We start from the raw sequence: 25,232 nt of genomic DNA on the forward strand, positions 1-25,232 counted from the left end.
GATTTTTCAAGGCGGTAACACCAATGACAAACTGAAGGACACACATTATACTATTAAAACTAAATTGTATTTTAATACCCTTCCTTGTTTTTATTGACCGATGCAATATATGAAATACTTTTGTTCTCAATCTAGTATTCAAAATAATCAATATATACTTCTAAAATAGATGTTTCTAAACCCCCTCAGTTCACCTCTACACATCTCCAGAGGGACAAGCCAATTTGCCCCAGTAGTTTCTACATATAGACGCATTGCAGAATAAAGAACTGTCGTATGTTTTCTTATTAAATAATAGTTCAATAAAATAAAAAATGTATTATTTATCATGTCCTTTTAACGTATTTTTATATGGTGCAAATGTCAAGAGACAACATTTACAAACGCAATTGAAGAATAACCCAAATGACAAGTCAAAAATGTTTGAATTCTCACATTGCTCTACATCTCATCTGAGTGTAATGTTTAAGATCATTCCATTGTTAGATCCTCGTGTCCTAGCCCTGAGACCTTGGGAGTGTTTTCTCCCTAAACAGATGTAGAGGGAGGCTACAGGAACACATCGTTCTCACATAATCACTAAGGTAAACAAAACTTACAACACAAATTGCAAAAAATATATCAACTTTTAAGAAAAACATTCAATACATTCTACATGATTATAATCCAGAAATTTTACTTTAATATCATAAAACATCAATAAATAATTGAAATGTCAAGATAAAATAGAAGACCACATCAGTCACTGTTGGACTGAAATAAATTAAATGTACAAAACAGTGGAAGGCAGGATGAGCTTGGCCTTGTATCACGTGTTAAAGGAAGACAGGATGAGCTTGGCCTTGCATCCTGTGTTAATGGAAGACAGGATAAGCTTGGCCTTGGAAGGCAGGATGAGCTTGGCCTTGGAAGGCAGGATGAGCTTGGCCTTGCATCCTGTGTTAATGGAAGGCAGGATGAGCTTGGCCTTGGAAGGCAGGATGAGCTTAGCCTTGCATCCCGTGTTAATGGAAGGCAGGATGAGCTTGGCCTTGCATCCCGTGTTAATGGAAGGCAGGATGAGCTTGGCCTTGCATCCTGTGTTAATGGAAGGCAGGATGAGCTTGGCCTTGCATCCTGTGTTAATGGAAGGCAGGATGAGCTTGGACTTGCATCACGTGTTAATGGAAGGCAGGATGAGCTTGGCCTTGCATCCCATGTTAATGGAAGGCAGGATGAGCTTGGCCTTGGAAGGCAGGATGAGCTTGGCCTTGGAAGGCAGGATGAGCTTGGCCTTGCATCCTGTGTTAATGGAAGGCAGGATGAGCTTGGCCTTGCATCCTGTGTTAATGGAAGGCAGGATGAGCTTGGCCTTGCATCACATGTTAATGGAAGGCAGGATGAGCTTGGCCTTGCATCCCATGTTAATGGAAGGCAGGATGAGCTTGGCCTTGCATCACGTGTTAATGGAAGGCAGGATGAGCTTGACCTTGGAAGGCAGGATGAGCTTGGCCTTGCATCACGTGTTAATGAAGACAGGATGAGCTTGGCCTTACATCACGTGTTAATGGAAGGCAGGATGAGCTTGGCCTTGGAAGGCAGGATGAGCTTGGCCTTGGAAGGCAGGATGAGCTTGGCCTTGCATCCTGTGTTAATGGAAGGCAGGATGAGCTTGGCCTTGCATCCTGTGTTAATGGAAGGCAGGATGAGCTTGGCCTTGCATCCTGTGTTAATGGAAGGCAGGATGAGCTTGGCCTTGCATCACATGTTAATGGAAGGCAGGATGAGCTTGGCCTTGCATCCTGTGTTAATGGAAGGCAGGATGAGCTTGGCCTTGCATCCTGTGTTAATGGAAGGCAGGATGAGCTTGGCCTTGCATCCTGTGTTAATGGAAGGCAGGATGAGCTTGGCCTTGGAAGGCAGGATGAGCTTGGCCTTGCATCCCGTGTTAATGGAAGGCAGGATGAGCTTGGCCTTGCATCCTGTGTTAATGGAAGGCAGGATGAGCTTGGCCTTGCATCCTGTGTTAATGGAAGGCAGGATGAGCTTGGACTTGCATCACGTGTTAATGGAAGGCAGGATGAGTTTGGCCTTGCATCACGTGTTAATGGAAGGCAGGATGAGCTTGGCACAATTTTCCCCCTTTTCCAGCAAAATCAATGAGACCTTCATGCTGTCCGTCTCTGCATGAATGAACTAATGCTTCAATGTGCTCCATCAGGTCTTTGAAAAATGGCGGGTGGGGAAGCGAAACCTACCGTGTGATAGTGAAAGGGGGAGATGTCATGTGGGGAAACTGATTTTTTCACCCGATCTGTCCATTTTATCACCTCTAAAATGTAAATAAAACACTATAGAGCGTTTATATAATGTGTCATTATATACCTATTTTAAGGTTTGTGTCAGATTTGAATCAGGTTTTTAGAGAGCCTCTGTCCCCTTACCCTGTTATCATCAGAAGTAAACAGCGGCTGTCGCAGCTTTTGAGAGTCATGATGGCTTGCAGTGAAGATGCAAAAAATGAATACATTCAGTTATACAATTGACTACGGTAGGTATCCCCCCTTACCCTGTCCTTGTCCCCTTACCCAGTCCCCCCTTACCCTGTCCCTTGTCTCCTTACCCAGTTCCCCCTTACCCTTGTCTCCTTACCCTGTCCCTTGTCCCCTTACCCTGCCTCCTTACACTGTCCCTTGGCCCTGTCTCCTTACCTTGTCCTCCCTTACCCTGTCCCTTGTCTCCTTACCCAGTCCCCCCTTACCCTGTCCCTGGTCCCCTTACCCTGTCCCTTGTCCCCTTACCCTGTCCCTTGTCCCCTTTACCCGTCTCCTTACCCTGTCCCCTTACCCTTGTCCCCTTACCCTGTCCCCTTACCCTTGTCCCCTGTCCCTTGTCCCCTTACCCTGTCCCTTGTCCCCTTACCCAGTTCCCCCTTACACTGTCCCTTGTCTCCTTACCCAGTTCCCCCTTACCCTTGTCTCCTTACCCAGTTCCCCCTTACCCTGTCCCTTGTCCCCTTACCCTGCCTCCTTACCTTGTCCTCCCTTACCCTGTCCCCTTACTGTCCCTTGGCCCTGTCTCCTTACCTTGTCCTCCCTTACCCTGTCCCTTGTCTCCTTACCCTGTCTCCTTACCCAGTCCCCCCTTACCCTGTCCCTTGTCCCCTTACCCTGTCCCTTGTCCCATTACCCTGTCCCTTGTCCCATTACCCTGTCCCTTGTCCCCTTACCCTGTCCCTTGTCCCCTTGTCTCCTTACCCTTGTCCCCTTACCCTGTCCCTTGTCCCCTTACCCTGTCCCTTGTCTCCTTACCCTGTCCCTTGTCTCCTTACCCTGTCCCCTTACCCTTGTCTCCTTATCCTGTCCCCTTACCCTTGTCCCCTTACCCTGTCCCCTTACCCTGTCCCCTTACCCTGTCCCCTTACCCTTGTCCCCTTACCCTGTCCCTTGTCTCCTTACCCTGTCCCTGTCTCCTTACCTTGTCCTCCCTTACCCTGTCCCTTGTCTCCTTACCCTGTCCCTTGTCCCCTTACCCTGTCCCTTGTCCCCTTACCCTGTCCCTTGTCCCCTTACCCTGTCCCTTGTCTCCTTACCATGTCCCTTGTCCCCTTACCCTGTCTCCTTACCTTGTCCTCCCTTACCCTGTCCCCTTGTCTCCTTACCCAGTCACCCCTTACCCTGTCCCTTGTCCCCTTACCCTGTCTCCTTACCTTGTCCTCCCTTACCCTGTCCCCCTGCTCATGGTGGGCGTCCTTTACCAGGGCTCTAAAGCACATGTGACGAAACATGTTGCTAGGCCTACTGACTACAGCAACACCACTAGACCTACTGACTACAGCAACACCACTAGACCTACTGACTACAGCAACACCACTAGGCCTACTGACTACAGCAACACCACTAGGCCTACTGACTACAGCAACACCACTAGGCCTACTGACTACAGCAACACCACTAGACCTACTGACTACAGCAACACCACTAGGCCTACTGACTACAGCAACACCACTAGACCTACTGACTACAGCAACACCACTAGGCCGACTGACTACAGCAACACCACTAGGCCTACTGACTACCAGACGTATTAGACAGACAACAGGTGGCAGCCCCAGCCGGTCAACAGGCATAGCTAACTGAGCTACTGATGAAATCCAACACCACTTACTGCAACTTACTTACTTACTTACAACAAGGAGATGGCTTTTACCAAATTCACACCCATTTTACACACCCAGAAAAATAATGGATTACAAATAAACCCGACATATGGAAATGTTGTGTCCTGTGCAAACCTTATTGGCACCATCACGGACAGTATCAGGAAGACAGTGCTATAACGGGTCCCTGGAATGTCTCTACCCTAAAAGCGAGTTGATTAATTAGCTAGATTGTAGATTAAGAAATTGATTATTAGTTGTGAGAGGAGACTAAACATGTATTACATAATCCATGTATCAGTTGACCGGCAGCATGTTACAACATTCCTATTGTCTGTTAGCTGATGACTGTCCTATCATTGTTAATTGTCAGCATGTTGCCTGGTTACAACATTCCTATTGTCTGTTATCTGATGACTGTCCTATCATTGTTAATTGTCATCATGTTGCCTGGTTACATTATTATTGTCTGTTAGCTGAATGCAAATGGCTGTCCTATCATTGTTAATTATCAACATGTTGCCTGGTTACATTATTATTGTCTGTCAGCTGAATGCAAATGGCTGTCCTATCATTGTTAATTATCATCAGTTGTTTCCTTGATGATGTAGAACACATAACTAGAGAGTGGGCCTGACATTAAAATAAAAACAACTTTTAATAATTGTATTCGAAAGTGCAACGGCAAACATACAGTATTTATATAGGTAATTTGTTTTGGACAAACAAATGTGATAAACAGAACATTGATTGTATTCAAAAGTGCAACAGCAAACATAATTATACAGGTGATTAAAAACAACTCTTATTATATTTAAAAATACAACTGCAAAACTGTTATTCATTACCACAGTAAAAAAAATATATATAATCTGGTGCTCCAAAATTCTGTCTTGTGCTCTTTACTTTCTGTGGTACCAATGAAGATGGTGACACACAACCAGCCATGTTTCAGATACCCTGATACTCATGTCTGCAGTGACCCACAAACAGAGGCTCTGCCTGGATACCGCGCCTGGAGAGAGAGGGAGAAGATATGGAAAGGGAGAGAGGGAGGAGAAGAGATGGAAAGGGAGAGGGGGAGGAGAAGAGATGGAAAGGGAGAGAGGGAGGAGAAGAGATGGAAAGGGAGAGGAGAGAGGGGGAGAAGAGATGGAAAGGGAGAGAGGAGAGAGGGAGGAGAAGAGATGGAAAGGGAGATTTAGTTGCCTTAATGACTATTACAAAACAGCTAGTACTGTATTGTGTCTGTATGGCTAAACACATTTGATAAACATCTTGTGTAGCCTACTTTGATTAACATCTTACTTTACTCAAAGTAACGTAACCCCGAAACAGTGTCTGGGCAGAGGAGACTACGGCTGCAGTCAACTCAAAGTAGACAGCCCTAAACCCTCAGCCCTTGAATTACTTTTTTAATCATCCCATCTGAGTGTACCTTAAAATGGCCATTTCCCAAGCTAGGGAGAATGCTGATCAGAGATGCAAAAATCTTGAAGTTGAGCTTAAAAACAAGCAACCTAAAGCTATTGATGTACCTAGCAGGCTAATGTAGCTAGCTAGCACTCCTGTCAGGTAGCTAGATACAGTTACCTATAGCTGGCTAGCTAGTTTTACAATTAGGTCACTTATTCCAATACATTTCAGAATTCCCCAAAATATGTTTATGAAGCTAGCTATGTTTTAATGACACCTCAATACGAGACTAAGCCAATTTGAGTGTGATTCCCATTTGACAATGCTAAAATCAATGTCCTCTCTATATATTTTTTAGCATATAAATTTGCTAAAAATATGTGAGTCAATATATAATTTTGACTCACATATCGAAAATGTAGCCATGTTGATTAAATTTGACACTTCCACCAGAGTTCGACACGTGACTACAGTTTGCATTGAACCCACAAGTGATCAAAGTTATTCACTCGCTCCCTCAAGCTAAATCGAGGGCCTGCAGCGGCAACGTTAGTGAATTAGATCTCCACTTAAGATGGCAATCAAACTGCATCCAGTTTTGATAGGGAAAGTGGCTAGAGTGAGGCCCGAGGGGGTAAGTAACACTGAAACATGCATGAGAGCATCAGCTGTTCTGGACAACTCTGATCACACTCTCTGCAGCCGATGTGAGTAATCTTAAAACAGGTAAACATTCACAAGGCCGCTGGGCCAGACGGATTACCAGGACGTGTACTCAGTATGCGCTGACCAACTGGCAGTGTCTTCACTGACATTTTCAACCTCTCCCTGTCTGAGTCTGTAATACCAACATGTTTCAAGCAGACCGCCCTAGTACTGTGCCCAAGAACACTAAGGTAACCTGCCTAAAATGACTACCGACCCGTAGCACTCACGTCTGTAGCCATGAAAAGCTTTGAAACACTGGTCATGGCTCACATCAATACCATCATCCCAGAAACCCTAGACCCACTCCAATTTGCATACCGCACCAACAGATCCACAGATGATGCAATCTCAAATCGCACTCCACACTGCCCTTTCTCACCTGGACAAAAGGAACACCTATGTGAGAATGCTATTCATTGACTACAGCTCAGCGTTCAACACCATAGTGCCCTGGGACTAAACACCTCCCTCTGCAACTGGATCCTGGACTTCCTGACGGGCCGCCCCCAGGTGGTAAGGGTAGGTAACAACGCATCTGCCACACTGATCCTCAAAACGGGGGCTCCTCATGGGTGCGTGCTCAGTCTGCTCCTGTACTCACTGTTCACTCATAACTGCACGGCCAGGCATGACTCCAACACCATCATTAAGTTTGCTGATGACACAACAGTGGTAGGCCTGATCACCAACAACGACGAGACAGTCTATAGGGAGGAGGTCAGAGACGTGTGGTGCAAGGACAACAACCTCTCCCTCAACGTGATCAAGACTAAGGAGTTGATTGTGGACTACAGGAAAAGGAGGACCAAGCACACCCCCATTCTCATCGACGGCCTGTAGTGGAACAGGTTGAGAGCTTCAAGTTCCTTGGTGTCCACATAATCAACAAACTAACATGGTCCAAGAACACCAAGACAGTCGTGAAGAGGGCACGACAAAAACCTCTTCCCCCTCAGGAGACTGAAAAGATTTGGCATGGGTCCTCAGATCCTCTAAAGGTTCTACAGCTTCACCATCAAGAGCATCCTGATGGGTTGCATCACTGCCTGGTATGGCAACTGCTCGGCCTGCAAGGCACTACAGAGGGTAGTGCATACGGCCCAGTATATCACCGGGGCCAAGCTTCCTGCCATCCAGGACCTCTATACCAGGATGTGTCAGAGGAAGGCCCTAAAAATTGTCAGACTCCAGCCACCCTAGTCATAGACTGTTCTCTCTGCTACTGCACGGCAAGCGGTACCGGAGCACCAAGTCTAGGTCCTAGAGGCTTCTAAACGGCTTCTACCCCCCAAGCCATAAAACTCCAGAACATCTAATTAAATGGCTACCCAGACTATTTGCACTATGCATAGTCACTTTAATAACTCTACCTACATGTACATATTACCTCGACTAACCGATGCCCCCGAACATTGACTTTGTACTGGTACCCCCTGTATATAGCCTCCACATTACACATTGAATCTGTACCAGTACCCCCAGTATATAGCTCCGCTATTGTTATTTACTGCTGCTCTTTAATTATTTGCTTTTCTTATCTCTTACTTTTTTGGGGGATATTTTCTTAAAACTGCATTGTTGGTTAAGGGCTTGTAAGTAAGCATTTCACTGTTCGGTCTACAACTGTTGTATTCGGTGCATGTGACAAAGGATGAATAACGACTCTCCTCGCTAGCCCGGTTAGCTAGCATGATGAATAACGACTCTCCTCTCTAGCCCAGTTAGCTAGCATGATGAATAACCACTCTCCTCTCTAGCATGATGAATAACGACTCTCCTCGCTAGCCTGGTTAGCTAGCATGATGAATAACGACTCTCCTCTCTAGCCCAGTTAGCTAGCATGATGAATAACCACTCTCCTCTCTAGCATGATGAATAACGACTCTCCTCTCTAGCCCAGGTAGCTAGCATGATGAATAACAACTCTCCTCTCTAGCCCAGGTAGCTAGCATGATGAATAACAACTCTCCTCTCTAGCCCAGGTAGCTAGCATGATGAATAACAACTCTCCTCGCTAGCCCGGTTAGCTAGCATGATGAATAACCACTCTCCTCTCTAGCCCAGTTAGCTAGCATGATGAATAACCACTCTCCTCTCTAGCATGATGAATAACGCCTATCCTCTCTAGCCCAGGTAGCTAGCATGATGAATAACGCCTCTCCTCTCTAGCCCAATTAGCTAGCATGATGAATAACGCCTCTCCTCTCTAGCCCAGGTAGCTAGCATGATGAATAATGCCTCTCCTCTCTAGCCCAGGTAGCTAGCATGATGAATAACGCCTCTCCTCTCTAGCCCAATTAGCTAGCATGATGAATAACGCCTCTCCTCTCTAGCCCAGTTAGGTAGCATGATGAATAACGCCTCTTCTCTCTAGCCCAGGTAGCTAGCATGATGAATAACGCCTCTTCTCTCTAGCCCAGGTAGCTAGCATGCATTTCCCCAATTCACAGCTCTGTAAGGATTATATTGTCAAAATACAAATGTAATACCTATAGCAAATACCTATTTAATGCCGTCACGCCAGGTATATACTTCCAAAAAAGGTCTAAATAAAAATGGACAAACAACCCAAAAAATGTATTGTTTGGAAATAATCTATTGTTTTTGAATAAGTGCGCATGCGCCAAATCCACCTCTTCTGTACCTGGCAGTGGCAGTAATGAGTGAGTTTTATTGGACGTCCCAGGGACATCATGTACCCAAACATATCAGGGGACACAACGTGAGGATGGCTGAGGGGTGGTCTACAGGGGTGCAAGGCCACTCAACCATAAATCGGAGAATGTAGCATTTTCAAACACCTGAACAGCTTTTTCCAGAAATCTATAGCCATAATCATTATGCTTAATCCAATGTAAAATATATATATATATATATATCTCTAACCATAGCTCTTGAGCTGACTGTATCCTCCCGACTGGTGGTTCTTTTGTAAAGAAATTAAATATGCTTCTCGTCATCTATGCTAAAATATGTGTAAAGGAATAGAAGTCTTATTCAGTGCATTAGTTATTGCTTGCTTTTGTAAAGTCTACCAACCTTGCTACTCTAACTTGATTGATAGCCTGACATGGTTTCTTGGTATCTAGTTATGAGGATGGGAGATCGGTTACACTAGCCCAGATTGGGAACCTATGTGAAATGGCTAGCTAATAGCGTTTCAATCAGTGACGTCACTCGCTCTGAGACCTTGAAGTAGTTGTTCCCCTTTGCTCTGCAAGGGCTGTGGCTTTTGTGGAGCGATGGGTAACGATGCTTCGTGGGTGTCAGTTGTTGATGTATGCAGAGGGTCCCTGGTTCGAGCCCAGGTTGGGGCGAGGAGAGGGACGGAAGCTATATTGTTACACTAGCTAACTGGGCTAAAGACAACTTCGTAAAATTGCTAGGTGGATAGTGGTATCACAGAGAAACACATTTTTAAACATGACAAATGAGGAGGCACGTGCCCCCTATAGGAATGATGCCTCTGGAGGTGTCTAAGAGGATTTGGAGCATGGATTTTACATGAGTGGGCAAGGGCGCAGCCATGGGTGGGCCTACCCACTTGGGTGCCAGGCCTATCTATTGGGCAGCCAGGCCCAGCCAATCAGAATGAGTTTTTCCCCCAAAAAAGAGCTAAATTACAGACGATCCCACAGGTGAAGAAGCCGAATGCGGAGGTCCTGGGCTGGCGTGGTTACACGTGGTCTGTGAGGTCGGTTGGGCATACTGCCAAATTCTCTAAAATGACATTGGAGGCGGGTAACAGTAGAGAAAGTAACATTCATTTATATAGCAACAGCTCTGGTGGACATTCCTGCAATCAGCAATCACACTCCCTCAAAACTTGAGACATCTGTGGCATTGTGTTGTGTGAAAAAACTGCACATTTTAGACTGACCTTTTATTGTCCCCAGCACAAGGTGCCCCTGTGTAAATGAGCATGCTGTTTAATAATCTTCTTGAAATGCCACCAGTCAGGTGGATTGATTCTCTTGGCAAAGGAGAAATGCTCACTAACAGGGATATAACTAATTTGTGCAAAACAATTGAGAGAAATCAGCTTTTAGAACGTATGGAACATTTCTGGGATCTTTTATTTCAACTCATGAAACATGAGACCAACACTTCACATGTTGCGTTTATATTTTTGTTCAGTGTAGATTTTCATTTTGATTTCTTTAAAGTAACAGCAGTAAATAAAGATACTCTACATTTGGTGTGCAACCAAAGTAGTTTGACATTATAACGCTTGCAGAGCTGTCTAATAGGGAAACGTATACAGGCTATCTGGGCTAGAGAGGAGAGTCATCATATTAACATAACCCTGTACCTCAGTAGCCTGCAGCGGAAGTCCACGAGGCGAGGGAAGGCGTCGATCACACTGGAGGTCATCCTCTCATCACTCCACAATCGCTCTCCAGCAGCACTCGCCCTCGGCCTACACACACACACACACACACACACACACACACACACACACACACACACACACACACACACACACACACACACACACACACACACACACACACACACACACACACACACACACACACACACACACACACACACACACACACACACAGTTACCGTATTTAGATTCTTTCCTGTTATTATTTCTGTTTGAAAAATGTCCCTAGGGGCCCTGGTCAGAAGTAGTGTACTATATATAGGGAATAGGGTTCTATAGGGCCCTGGTTAACAGTAAGGCACTATATAGGGAATAGGGTTCTATAGGGCCCTGGTCAGAAGTAGTGTACTATATATAGGGAATAGGGTTCTATAGGGCCCTGGTCAACAGTAGTGTACTATATATAGGGAATAGGGTTCTATAGGGCCCTGGTTAACAGTAAGGCACTATATAGGGAATAGGGTTCTATAGGGCCCTGGTCAACAGTAGTGCACTCTATATAGGGAATAGGGTTCTATAGGGCCCTGGTCAGAAGTAGTGTACTATATATAGGGAATAGGGTTCTATAGGGCCCTGGTCTACAGTAGTGTACTATATATAGGGAATAGGGTTCTATAGGGCCCTGGTCTACAGTAGTGTACTATATAGGGAATAGGGTTCTATAGGGCCCTGGTCAACAGTAGTGTACTATATAGGGAATAGGGTTATATTTGGGACTCTTTTCTATTTACCAGAGACGAGGAGAGAGGTTGGTAGCATCAACATACTCTCCCCACATGCACACCTCTCCACCAATCACCAGTTTCTTCTGCTGCTCTGTACCTGTGGAGGTAAAGTACATAGGATAGTACATACTGCACCTGCCCACAACAACACAGCACAACACCCCCACAACACAGCACATCACAACACCACAACACAACGGCACAACACAACAACACGGCACAACACAACACCACAACACAACGGCACAACAACACGGCACAACAACACAACACCACGGCACAACAACACGGCACAACAACACGGCACAACAACACAACACAACAACACAACAACAACACGGCACAACACAACAACACGGCACAACAACACGGCACAACACAACAACATGGCACAACAACACGGCACAACAACACAACACAACAACACGGCAGGGCACGACGACAAAACGTCATGGCACGACGACAAAACGTCATGGCACGGCAACAAAACGTCATGGCAAGGCAACAAAACGTCATGGCAAGGCAACAAAACGTCATGGCACGACAACAAAATGTCATGGCACGACAACAAAACGTCATGGCACGACAACAAAACGTCATGGCACGACAACAAAACGTCATGGCACGACAACAAAACGTCATGGCACAACAACAAAATGTGTCGGAGGCTACACCGTGCACCTGGCAACCTTGGCTAGCGCGCACTGCGCCCGGCCCGCCACAGGAGTCGCTGGTGCGCGATGAGACAAGGAGATCCCTACCGACCAATCCCTCCCTAACCCGGACGACGCTAGGCCAATTGTGCGTCGCCCCACGGACCTCCCGGTCGCGGCCGGTTACGACAGAGCCTGGGCGCGAACCCAGGGACTCTGATGGCACAGCTGGCGCTGCAGTACAGCGCCCTTAACCACTGCGCCACACGGGGGGCAGTTCATCATATTTCTGACCTACTAGAGCTACCCCGGTCAAAACGTAAATGTTGTTATTGTGAAGTAAAAACGTCAAGGAGCAACAACGGCTCAGCAGCAAAGTGGAAGACCACACAAGCTCACAGACCGGGACCGCCCAGTGCTGAAGTGCGTAGCACATAAAACTTGTCTGTCCTTAGTTGCCTCTGGAAGCAACGTCAGCATTAGAACTGTTTGTCGGGAACTTCATGAAATGGGTTTCCATGGCTGAGCAGCCGCACACAAGCCTAAGATCACCATGCGCAATGCCAAGCGTTGACTTCAGTGGTGTAAAGCTCGCTGCCATGAGAGCAGTGGAAATGCGTTCTCTGGAGTAATGAATCACGCTTCACCATCTGGCAGTCCGACAGATGAATCTGGGTTCGGCGGATGCCAGGAGAACATTACCAGCTGGAATGCATAGAGTCAACTGTAAAGTTTGTTGGGAGGAGGTTCAGGCTGGGCCCCTTAGTTCCAGTGAAGGGAAATGTTAATGCTACAACATACAATGACATTCTAGACGATTCTGTGCTTCCAACTTCGTGGTAACAGGTTGGAGAAGATCCTTTCCTGTTTCAGCATGACAATGCCCCCGTGCACAAAGCAAGGTCCATACAGAAATGGTTTGTCGAGATCGGTGTGAAAGAACCCAGTCGAAAACCTTTAGGATGAATTGGAATGCCGACTGCGAGCCAGGCCTAATCGCCCAGCATTAGTGCCCGACCTCACTAATGCTCTTGTGGCTGAATGGAAGCAAGTCCCTGCAGCAATGTTCCAAAATCTAGTGGAAAGCCTTCCCAGGAGGGTGGAGGCTGTTATAGCAGCAATGTTCCAACATCTAGTGGAAAGCCTTCCCAGAAGAGTGGAGGCTGTTATAGCAGCAATGTTCCTACATCTAGTGGAAAGCCTTCCCAGGAGGGTGGAGGCTGTTGTAGCAGCAATGTTCCAACATCTAGTGGAAAGCCTTCCCAGAAGAGTGGAGGCTGTTATAGCAGCAATGTTCCTACATCTAGTGGAAAGCATTCCCAGAAGAGTGGAGGCTGTTATAGCAGCAAAGCGGGGGACCAACTCAATATTAATGGCTTCCCAGAAGAGTGGATGCTGTTATAGCAGCAAAGGGTGGGGACCAACTCAATATTAATGCCCATGATTTTGGAATGAGATGTTGGACCAGCTGGTGTCCACAGACTACATGACCAAAAGCGTACTTGTGCTATATTATATTACCCATAGACCTTTAGACCAGTCTCCTACTATAATAATAACCACATTACAGTGGGGCAAAAAAAGTATTTAGCCAGCCACCAATTGTGCAAGTTCTCCCATTTAAAAAGATGAGAGAGGTCTGTAATTTTCATCATAGGTACACTTCAACTATGACAGACAAACTGAGAAAAAAAATCCAGATAATCACATTGTAGGATTTTTAATGAATTTATTTGCAAATTATGGTGGGAAAAAAGTATCTCAATACTTTGTTATATACCCTTTGTTGGCAATGACAGCGGTCAAACGTTTTCTGTAAGTCTTCACAAGGTTTTCACACACTGTTGCTGGTATTTTGGCCCATTCCTCCATGCAGATCTCCTCTAGAGCAGTGATGTTTTGGGGCTGTTGCTGGGCAACACGGACTTTCAACTCCCTCCAAAGATTTTCTATGGGGTTGTGATCTGGAGACTGGCTGGGCCACTCCAGGACCATGAAATGCTTCTTACGAAGCCACTCCGTCGTTGCCCTGGCGGTGTGTTTGGGATCATTGTCATGCTGAAGGACCCAGCCACGTTTCATCTTCAATGCCCTTGCTGATGGAAGGAGGTTTTCACTCAAACTCTCACGATACATGGCCCCATTCATTCTTTCCTTTACACGGATCAGTCGTCCTGGTCCCTTTGAAGAAAAACAGCCCCAAAGCATGTTTCCACCCCCATGCTTCACAGTAGGTATGGTGTTCTTTGGATGCAACTCAGCATTCTTTGTCCTCCAAACACGACGAGTTGAGTTTTTACCAAAAAGTTATATTTTGGTTTCATCTGACCATATGACATTCTCCTAATCTTCTTCTGGATCATCCAAATGATCCAAACTTCAGACGGGCCTGGACATGTACTGGCTTAAGCAGGGGGACACGTCTGGCACTGCAGGATTTGAGTCCCTTTTTGCTCACCATTCTTGTGATCATTTTGACCCCACGGGGTGAGATCTTGCGTGGAGCCCCAGATCGAGGGAGATTATCAGTGGTCTTGTATGTCTTCCATTTCCTAATAATTGCTCCCACAGTTGATTTATTCAAAACAAGCTGCTTACCTATTGCAGATTCAGTCTTCCCAGCCTGGTGCAGGTCTACAATTTTGTTTCTGACCTTTGACAGCTCTTTGACTGTTTGAGGTTGTGGACAGGTGTCTTTTACACTGATAACAAGTTCAAACAGGTGCCATTAATACAGGTAACGAGTGGAGGAAGAAGTTACAGGTCTGTGAGAGCCAGAAATATTGCTTGTTTGTAGGTGACCAAATACTTAATTTCCACCATAATTTGCAAATAAATTCATTAAAAATCCTACAATGTGATTTTCTGGATTTTTTTGGAAAGGTAAAGGTATCAATGTGTTTTCCGTTTTACTGTATTTACTACCTTTTGAACACATCGATTTGATACCGTTCCATTAATTTCATTCCCACCATTACATTAAACCTGTTCACCAATTTTAAGTGACACCAGCTTCTGCACACACCAGTGAAGTTGAGTGGCTGTATGGTGTAGTATTTTTCCCAGTCCTGTCCGTAGTCGATGTGGTTGATGTACCAGGGGGCAGCCAGTATGACCCTGTACCCAGCCAGGGTGATGCTACTCAACTCCTGTTGTATCTGACCAGGGCTCCCCTTCCAGATGTGGAGCACCGTGTCCACTGGGATCTGAGGCAGGGTAGAAAACAAGTGCCATGTACACCGCCGTTCAAAAGTTTGGGGTCACTTAGAAATGTCCTTGTTTGTTTTAAAGAAAAACACTTTTTTTGTCCATTAAAATAACATCAAATTGATCAGAAATACAGTGTAGGCATTGTTAATGTTGTAAATGACTATTGTAGCTGGAAACGGCAGATTTTTAATGGAATATCTGCATAGGCGTACAGAGGCCCATTATCAGCAACGATCACACCTGTGTTCCAATGGCATGTCGTGTTTTCTAATCCAAGTTTAATATTTTTAAAAGGCTAATTGAACATTAGAAAACCATTTTGCAAATATTTTAGTACAGCTGAAAACTGTTGTACTGATTAAAGAAGCAATAAAACTGGCCTTCTTTAGACTGGTATCTGGAGCATCAGCATTTGTGTATTTGATTACAGGCTCAAAATGGCCAGCAACAAAGACTTCTTCTGAAACTCGCCAGTCTCTTCTTGTTCTGAGAAATGAAGGCTATTCCATGTGAGAAATTGCCAAGAAACTGAAGCTCTCGTACAACATTGTGTCCTACTCCCTTCACAGAACAGCACAAACTGTCGCTAACCAGAATAGAAAGGGGAGTGGGAGGCCCCGGTGCACAGCTGAGCGAGAGGACAAGTACATTAGAGTGTCTAGTTTGAGAAACAGACACCTCACAAGTCCTCAACTGGCAGCTTCATTAAATAGTACCCGCAAAACACCAGTCTCAACGTCAACAGTGAAGAGGCGACTCCGGGATGCAGGCCTTCTAGGCAGAGTTCCTCTGTCCAGTGTCTGTGTTCTTTTGGCTAATAAAAATAAGAGATTTAGATGGACAGTCTGAGATATGGTTTTATCTTTGCAACTCTGCCTAGAAGGCCAGCATCCCAGAGTCGCCTCTTCACTGTTGACCTTGAGACTGGTCTCCTCTTTTTTTGTTTTGAAAGTACTTGTAACAACAAAATCAAAAGTATTTAATCCCAACCGGTGGGAACAATAACTACATCAGCCTGAGTGCTGGTCCATGGTTGACAACCACAAGTAGGGGAGTGTGGGGTACATTTTTTACATTCAGCATCACTCTGTCAAGGAAAATATAGTATTATTTCTAACAAAGAGATCTACCTATATTTCAGGATGTGGTGTATCCCTGGAAATAAATCAGAATTAATGTAAACATAAGATTTTAAAACATACCTTGTCCAAAAAAAAGTGGTATCTTGGTACAACACGGTACGTTGTACAGGGTACGTTGAGCTGCCTAAACATTTCTGTATTGAATTAAATATTACTACTGCCACCTTTAAACCATGTCTATCTTTATTTCCCAGACACTTTTTTAAAACACTTTTAACATAGGCCAGGCCCTGTTACCTCATATCCCAGCGATAATGCCTACAACACGCTTGGTCAGAAAACATTTCAATTTGCTCAACTTGTCATTGGCTCAACTTACCCCAAGGCCATTGGCTCAACTTACCCCAAAGCAAACATGTTGACTATATTAGCCCACAGCTAGAAGGATGCCTCTTCATTCTAGGTTTAGGACCTCATATTGAAGCTGATAGAGACACCAACTGATGTATAAAACAATCTTACAATTATTTACTTTAGATACAAGCATCATGAAACCTGTAACACAATTGATTTGGTAAATTAATTTGACTTGTTGAAAATCCGTTTTTTGGACCTAACTTTTACCATGTGGTTTCTTCCTTCAGACTCCATGAAATGGGGTGGCAGGGTAGCCTAGTGGTTAGAGCGTTGGACTAGTAACCGGAAGGTTGCGAGTTCAAACCCCCGAGCTGTCGTTCTGCCCCTGAACAGGCACTGTTCCCAGGCCGTCATTGAAAATAAGAATTTGTTCTTAACTGACTTGCCTGGTTAAATAAAGGTAAAATAAAAATAAAAAAATAAAATGATCACCAATTCCTAAATATTACCTAAAATAATTCATTTTGTGTATGGTTTCCTAGAAACAAGGGTGGCTCAACTTACCCCTAAGGCTCAGGTTTCCCCACTCTCCCCTATACATATTCCAACTAGACACACTATTCACTGCAAAGTTAACTGATTGTGCAGATGGCTTCTTGCCGCTAAAACACGGTGACATGCTGTTTTTCTGATCCTTGTATGTTTATTTCATTTCACCCCTTAGGTCTGAGTGGATGACAATGATTATTATTACTATGAAAAACATATGATCACAGACATCTAATAGTTAACTGCACATAGCACTTTTCTTCACTGCAAACTGTCCCACTCCACACTGTCCCACTCCACTCCACACTGTCCCACTCCACACTGTCCCACTCCACTCCACACTGTCCCACTCCACTCTGTCCCACTCCACTCCACTCTGTCCCACTCCACACTGTCCCACTCCACTCTGTCCCACTCCACTCCACTCTGTCCCACTCCACACTGTCCCACTCCACACTGTCCCACTCCACTCCACTCTGTCCCACTCCACACTGTCCCACTCCACTCTGTCCCACTCCACTCCACTCTGTCCCACTCCACACTGTCCCACTCCACTCCACACTGTCCCACTCCACTCCACACTGTCCCACTCCACTCCACACTGTCCCACTCCACTCCAAACTGTCCCACTCCACTCCACACTATCCCACTCCACACTGTCCCACTCCACTCCACTCTGTCCCACTCCACACTGTCCCACTCCACACTGTCCCACTCCACTCCACACTGTCCCACTCCACTCCACACTGTCCCACTCCACTCCACACTGTCCCACTCCACTCCACTCCGTCCCACTCCACACTGTCCCACTCCACACTGTCCCACTCCACACTGTCCCACTCCACTCCACACTGTCCCACTCCACACTGTCCCACTCCACACTGTCCCACTCCACCCCACTCTATTCACTATTCACCCCACTCTATTCACCCCACTCTATTCACCCCACTCTATTCACTATTCACCCCACTCTATTCACCCCACTCTATCCACCCCACTCTATCCACCCCACCCACCCCACTCTATTCACCCCACTCTATTCACCCCACCCACCCCACTCTATTCACCCCACTCTATCCACTCCACCCACCCCACTCCACACTATTCATACCGCACTGGCCACTCCACTCTGTTTCACTCCACACTAGTTAAGCGGTTCTAACCCTTGAAAGCAAGGGGCCAGACAGTATAGTATCTAGCCCAGTCATGAGTAGGTCCAGGCTGGTCTAGGTACCAAGGAGAGGCCAGGACGACCCTGAGGCCTGCCTTGGTCACCCTGCGGACCTCACACAGGTAGCACCCTCCCTTCCACACCTCCACCACTGACAGAGAGCTGCAACACAGCTGAAACACAACCAATCTGGAGAACCCTGCTCTGGCGCAGCAGGAGAAACAGCCTGCTGCATGAAGACCACCCTCAGTCTAGAGACAGCCTCTGATGTTTTATCAAAATAGAAGGATCTAGGTAATATCACAGTGAGAGGACCCGGCACAGAGGTCCCTAGTCAAATCATGTGTAATTGGAAAGTGTCTGGGTGTTTACATTAGGGTGATACAGGTACAGACCATATGATCTGGGTGTTTACATTATACTTACTTTTTCATGGTAGTCAAACACGTCCTGCCAGACTATGGCTGTCTTGTTGAGTCCCTTAGTAATGTTCACCATACTGGAAGATACAAACACACAGACCTCTGTAGCATCCCCAACTTAAACCGAGCCAGTCCCAGAGCAGCCCACCACTACGTCCTATTTTCATTTCATTATCTTGGAAATAAATTGTGTCCATTTTTTAGGTGTATTTCTGCACCATACAGGTCTCAATTTTGGTCCTTTTTTGTCCACTAACTTTTCCATGTAGTAGGATTCCAGTTTTGTGTAGTCAGTTCCAAACCCCATCTTCAGCATGAAGCCTCGGACATCAGGGTTGGACTTCCTGTGAGAAACAACACATTACAATATGATCATTCTCGGGTCAAGTACTGGGGTGTATTTATTCTGCCGATTCTGTTGCAAAAAAGGAACTAAAACAAGAGTTTCTATTGGACAAATTCAGGTAAGTCCCTCCCTGTTTATTTCCGTTTGCCTTTTCACAAAACATTTGCAACAGACACAGCAGAATGAATACACCCTTGGAAGTTTGTGCAAGCTAAAGTACAATACATCTGACGGTTATGTATTCAAGCTATAGTACATCTGACGGTTATGTATTCAAGCTATAGTACATCTGACGGTTATGTAATCAAGCTAAAGTACAATACATCTGATGGTTATGTATTCAAGCTATAGTACAATACATCTGATGGTTATGTATTCAAGCTATAGTACATCTGAAGGTTATGTATTCAAGCTATAGTACATCTGCCGGTTATGTATTCAAGCTATAGTACATCTGACGGTTATGTATTCAAGCTATAGTACATCTGACGGTTATGTATTCAAGCTATAGTACATCTGACGGTTATGTATTCAAGCTATAGTACATCTGACAGTTATGTATTCAAGCTATAGTACATCTGACGGTAATGTATTCAAGCTATAGTACATCTGACGGTTATGTATTCAAGCTACAATACATCTGACGGTTATGTATTCAAGCTATAGTACATCTGACGGTTATGTATTCAAGCTATAGTACATCTGACGGTTATGTATTCAAGCTATAGTACATCTGACGGTTATGTATTCAAGCTATAGTACATCTGACGGTTATGTATTCAAGCTACAATACATCTGACGGTTATGTATTCAAGCTATAGTACATCTGACGGTTATGTATTCAAGCTATAGTACATCTGACGGTTATGTATTCAAGCTATAGTACATCTGACGGTTATGTATTCAAGCTATAGTACATCTGACGGTTATGTATTCAAGCTATAGTACATCTGACAGTTATGTATTCAAGCTATAGTACAATACATCTGATGGTTATGTATTCAAACTATAGTACATCTGACGGTTATGTATTCAAGCTACAATACATCTGACGGTTATGTATTCAAGCTATAGTACATCTGACGGTTATGTATTCAAGCTACAATACATCTGACGGTTATGTATTCAAGCTATAGTACATCTGACGGTTATGTATTCAAGCTATAGTACAATACATCTGATGGTTATGTATTCAAGCTATAGTACATCTGAAGGTTATGTATTCAAGCTATAGTACATCTGACGGTTATCTATTCAAGCTATAGTACATCTGACGGTTATGTATTCAAGCTATAGTACATCTGACGGTTATGTATTCAAGCTATAGTACATCTGACGGTTATGTATTCAATGTGCCGCTTTATTATATGGACATACACCGAGAATTAACCCTTCCTGTCCCCCCCCCCCCCTTCCTGCCCTCAGAACAGCCTCAATGTGTCGGGGCATGGACTCAGCAAGGTGTCAAAAGCGTTCGAAAGGGATGTAGGCCCATGCTGACTCCAATGCTTCTCACAGTTGTTCTCAAGTTGGCTGGGTGTTCTTTTAGGTGGTGGACGATTCTTAAAATTAATACACATGGGAAACTCTTGAGCATGAAAAACCCAGCAAATCAAGTTCTGAGATACTCAAACCGGTGCGCCTGGCACTACCATACCCTGTTCAAAGACACCTACTACCATACCCCTGTTCAAAGACACCTACTACCATACCCCGTTCAAAGGCACCTACTACCATACCCCGTTCAAAGACACCTACTACCATACCCCTGTTCAAAGACACCTACTACCATACCCCTGTTCAAAGGCACCTACTACCATACCCCGTTCAAAGGTACCTACCACCATACCCCGTTCAAAGACACCTACTACCATACCCTGTTCAAAGACACCTACTACCATACCCTGTTCAAAGGCACCTACTACCATACCCTGTTCAAAGACACCTACTACCATACCCCGTTCAAAGACACCTACTACCATACCCCGTTCAGACACCTACTACCATACCCCGTTCAAAGACACCTACCACCATACCCCGTTCAAAGACACCTACCGCCATACCCCGTTCAAAGACACCTACTACCATACCCTGTTCAAAGACACCTACCACCATACCCCGTTCAAAGACACCTACCACCATACCCTGTTCAAAGGTCCTTACTACCATACCCCGTTCAAAGACACCTACCACCATACCCCGTTCAAAGACACCTACCACCATACCCTGTTCAAAGGTACCTACTACCATACCCCGTTCAAAGGTACCTACCACCATACCCCGTTCAAAGGCACTGAAATATCTAGTCTTGCCCATTCACCCTCTGAATGGCACAAATATACAATCCATGTCTCAATTGTCTCAAGCCTTAAAAATCCTTCTTTAACCCGTCTCCTCCCCTTCATCTACACTGATTGAAGTGGATTTAACAAGTGACATCAATAAGGGATCATAGCTTTCACCTGGTCAGTCTGTCATGGAAAGAGCAGGGCTCTTAAGTGCTAGCACACACACACACGTACTGTACATTCTGATAATGTAGTGGTGTAATATTGTTACATGATGTACTGTTTTATATTTTGTGTTATGTGTAAAGAAAGTGCCTCAATGTGTTTGGACCACAGGAAGAGTAGCTGCTGCATTGGCATGAACTAATGGTGATCCCTGATAAATACCAATACAAATGTTTCGTATAGTCAGTGTGTATTGACACATTGGAAGTTAGACCATACAAAGTAGATGTACTGTAACGGACAACCCTCTTCACATCTCTCGACAAAACAAACGGAACAGTAGCAACAATTATGTCCTCACAGCATCAAGAGATACACTACTTTTTTATATATATACACACTTTCACTATTCAAAAAAATGTCAACAGTTAATCAAGTTTGTATAGCCTTATCAACCTACCAGCAGGTGAAGTCTACCTCGTCCCCTCCCAGATGGACGTAAGAGTCAGGAAACACTGAGGTGACCTCTTTAAACAGGCGGGTCATGAACTGGTAGCTGGAGGAGTTGGCTGGGTTCACTGGACCGAACGTCCCAGAGGGAACTGTGCCCTTATAGCAGGGGGTCAGGAGACCGGGCTGTCCTGAGGAGAGAGGGGTCAGGGGGTTATGGGTGGGGAGAGATGGGTCAGGAGACCGGGCTGTCCTGAGGAGAGAGGGGTCAGGGGGTTATGGGTGGGGAGAGATGTGTCAGGAGACCGGGCTGTCCTGAGGAGAGAGGGGTCAGGGTGTTATGGGTGGGGAAAGATGGGTCAGGAGACCGGGCTGTCCTGAGGAGAGAGGGGTCAGGGGGTTATGGGTGGGGAGAGATGGGTCAGGAGACCGGGCTGTCTTGAGGAGAGAGGGGTCGGGGTTATGGGTGGGGAGAGATGGGTCAGGAGACTGGGCTGTCCTGGGGAGTGCGCTTATAAAACCTTTATAATGGCTATATAAGACATTATAACCTCTGTCATAGAACCTAAGATGTTATGAATCTAGTTAGCAATTCATAGTCCATCGGTAAATAGCCCACCCAATTCTTTTCTGCTCTTTTGCACACCAGTATCTCTACCTGTACATGACCATCTGATAAATTATCACTCCAGTGTTAATCTTCTAAATTGTAATTATTCGCCTACCTCCTCATGCCTTTTGCACACAATGTATATAGACTCTTTTTTTTATTTGATATTTTTCTACTGTGTTATTGACTTGTTAATTTTTTACTCCATGTGTAACTCTGCATTGTTGTCTGTGTCACACTGCTTTGCTTTATCTTGGCCAGGTCACAGTTGTAAATGAGAACTTGTTCTTAACTAGCCTACCTGGTTAAATAAAGGTAAAATAAATAAACAACAATTTTAAAAAGAAGCAGAGTCCATGACTGGGTGTGTGTTACCTTTGCCCATGACTGAGGGTGTGTGTGTGTGTTATCTTTGCCCCATGACTGTGTATGTGTGTGTTACCTTTGCCCCATGACTGGGTGTATGCGTGTGTTACCTTTGCCCCATGACTGGGTGTATGCATGTGTGTTACCTTTGCCCCATGACTGTGTGTGTGCACGTGTGTGTTACCGTTGCCCCATGACTGTGTGTGTGTGTGTGTTACCTTTGCCCCATTAATGTGCGTGTGTGTGTTACCTTTGCCCCATGACTGTGTGTGTGTGTGTTACCTTTGCCCCATGACTGAGGGTGTGTGTGTGTTACCTTTGCCCCATGACTGTGTGTGTGTGTGTTACCTTTGCCCCATGACTGTTTGTGTGTGCGTTACCTTTGCCCTATGACTGAGGGTGTGTGTGTGTTACCTTTGCCCCATGACTGAGGGTGTGTGCGATTTTCCTTTGCCCCATGACTGAGGGTGTGTGTGTGTGACCTTTGCCCCATGACTGAGGGTGTGTGTGTGTGACCTTTGCCCCATGACTGAGGGTGTGTGTGTGTGTGTGTGTGACCTTTTCCCCATGACTAAGGGCGTGTGTGCTACCTTTGCCCCATGACTGTGGGTGTGTGTGTTACCTTTGCCCCATGACTGAGGGTGTGTTGTGACCTTTGCCCCATGACTGAGGGTGTGTGTGTGTGTGTGACCTTTGCCCCATGACTGAGGGTGTGTGTGCTACCTTTGCCCCATGACTGTGGGTGTGTGTGTTACCTTTGCCCCATGACTGGGTGTGTCCCGGGGAGTCAAATTCAGCCAGGACCCTAATGCCTCTGAGTCTGGCGTGGGCGATAACCCTCTTCACGTCTATCTGGGTGTACACATGGGTCGACGGATGGAACGCCCCCTAGGACAAACAGAGCCGAGCAGAATATCAGCCAAGCACAACATCAGATGACAATAGAATATTGAAGGAGGCAGGTAACCTAGCAGTAATAGAATATTGTTGAGGGCGGCAGGTAGCCTAGCGGTAGGAGGGCGGCAGGTAGCCTAGCAGTAAGAGGGCGGCAGGTAGCCTAGCGGTAGGAGGGCGGCAGGTAGCCTAGCGGTAAGATGGTGGCAGGTAGCCTAGAGGTAAGAGGGCGGCAGGTAGCCTAGCGGTAAGAGGGCGGCAGGTAGACTAGCGGTAGGAGGGCGGCAGGTAGCCTAGCGGTAAGAGGGCGGCAGGTAGCCTAGCGGTAGGAGGGCGGCAGGTAGCCTAGCGGTAAGAGGGCGGCAGGTAGACTAGCGGTAGGAGGGCGGCAGGTAGCCTAGCGGTAAGAGGGCGGCAGGTAGCCTAGCGGTAGGAGGGCGGCAGGTAGCCTAGCGGTAAGATGGTGGCAGGTAGCCTAGTGGTAAGAGGGAGGCAGGTAGCCTAGCGGTAAGCAGGTAGCCTAGAGGTAAGAGGGAGGCAGGTAGCCTAGCGGTAAGAGGGAGGCAGGTAGCCTAGCGGTAAGAGCGAGGCAGGTAGCCTAGCGGTAAGAGCGAGGCAGGTAGCCTAGCGGTAAGAGGAAAGCAGGTAGCCTAGCGGTAAGAGGAAAGCAGGTAGCCTAGCGGTAAGAGGGCGGCAGGTAGACTAGCGGTAAGAGGGAGGCAGGTAGCCTAGCGGTAAGAGGGCGGCAGGTAGCCTAGCGGAAAGAGGGCGGCAGGTAGCCTAGCGGTAAGAGGGCGGCAGGTAGCCTAGCGGTAAGAGGGCGGCAGGTAGCCTAGCGGTAAGAGGGCGGCAGGTAGCCTAGCGGTAAGAGGGCGGCAGGTAGCCTAGCGGTAAGAGGGCGGCAGGTAGCCTAGCGGTAAGAGGGCGGCAGGTAGCCTAGCGGTAAGAGGGCGGCAGGTAGCCTAGCGGTAAGCGGGAGAGAGGTAGCCTAGCGGTAAGCGGGAGACAGGTAGCCTAGAGGTAAGAGGGCGGCAGGTAGCCTAGAGGTAAGAGGGAGGCAGGTAGCCTAGCGGTAGGAGGGCGGCAGGTAGCCTAGCGGTAAAATAATATTGTTGAGGGCGGCAGGTAGTCTAGCGGTAGGTGGGCGGCAGGTAGCATAGCGGTAAGCAGGTAGCCTAGCGGTAATAGAATATTGTTGAGGGCGGCAGGTAGCCTAGCAGTACGAGGGCGGCAGGTAGCCTAGCGGGAAGAGGGAGGCAGGTAGCCTAGCGGGAAGAGGGAGGCAGGTA

At 46.2% G+C, this 25,232-nt stretch overlaps 1 protein-coding gene across 1 annotated transcript in view; it reads right to left on the reverse strand.

Annotated features, from left to right (window-relative positions):
- The window catches only part of LOC139376695 (beta-hexosaminidase subunit alpha-like), a 79,187-nt gene that overhangs the window by 32,505 nt on the left and 21,450 nt on the right, over positions 1-25,232 (reverse strand). The window contains exons 7-13 of the mRNA XM_071119561.1: positions 23,805-23,937; positions 22,084-22,264; positions 19,082-19,168; positions 18,829-18,901; positions 15,059-15,239; positions 11,387-11,477; positions 10,575-10,682 (exon numbers count right to left, since the gene is read on the reverse strand). Of these exons, the coding sequence (XP_070975662.1) occupies positions 10,575-10,682; positions 11,387-11,477; positions 15,059-15,239; positions 18,829-18,901; positions 19,082-19,168; positions 22,084-22,264; positions 23,805-23,937 (854 nt within the window). The remainder of the gene's footprint in view (positions 1-10,574; positions 10,683-11,386; positions 11,478-15,058; positions 15,240-18,828; positions 18,902-19,081; positions 19,169-22,083; positions 22,265-23,804; positions 23,938-25,232) is intronic.

This window comes from Oncorhynchus clarkii, chromosome 2, assembly GCF_045791955.1.
Source record: "Oncorhynchus clarkii lewisi isolate Uvic-CL-2024 chromosome 2, UVic_Ocla_1.0, whole genome shotgun sequence".
Taxonomy (NCBI): domain Eukaryota; kingdom Metazoa; phylum Chordata; class Actinopteri; order Salmoniformes; family Salmonidae; genus Oncorhynchus; species Oncorhynchus clarkii.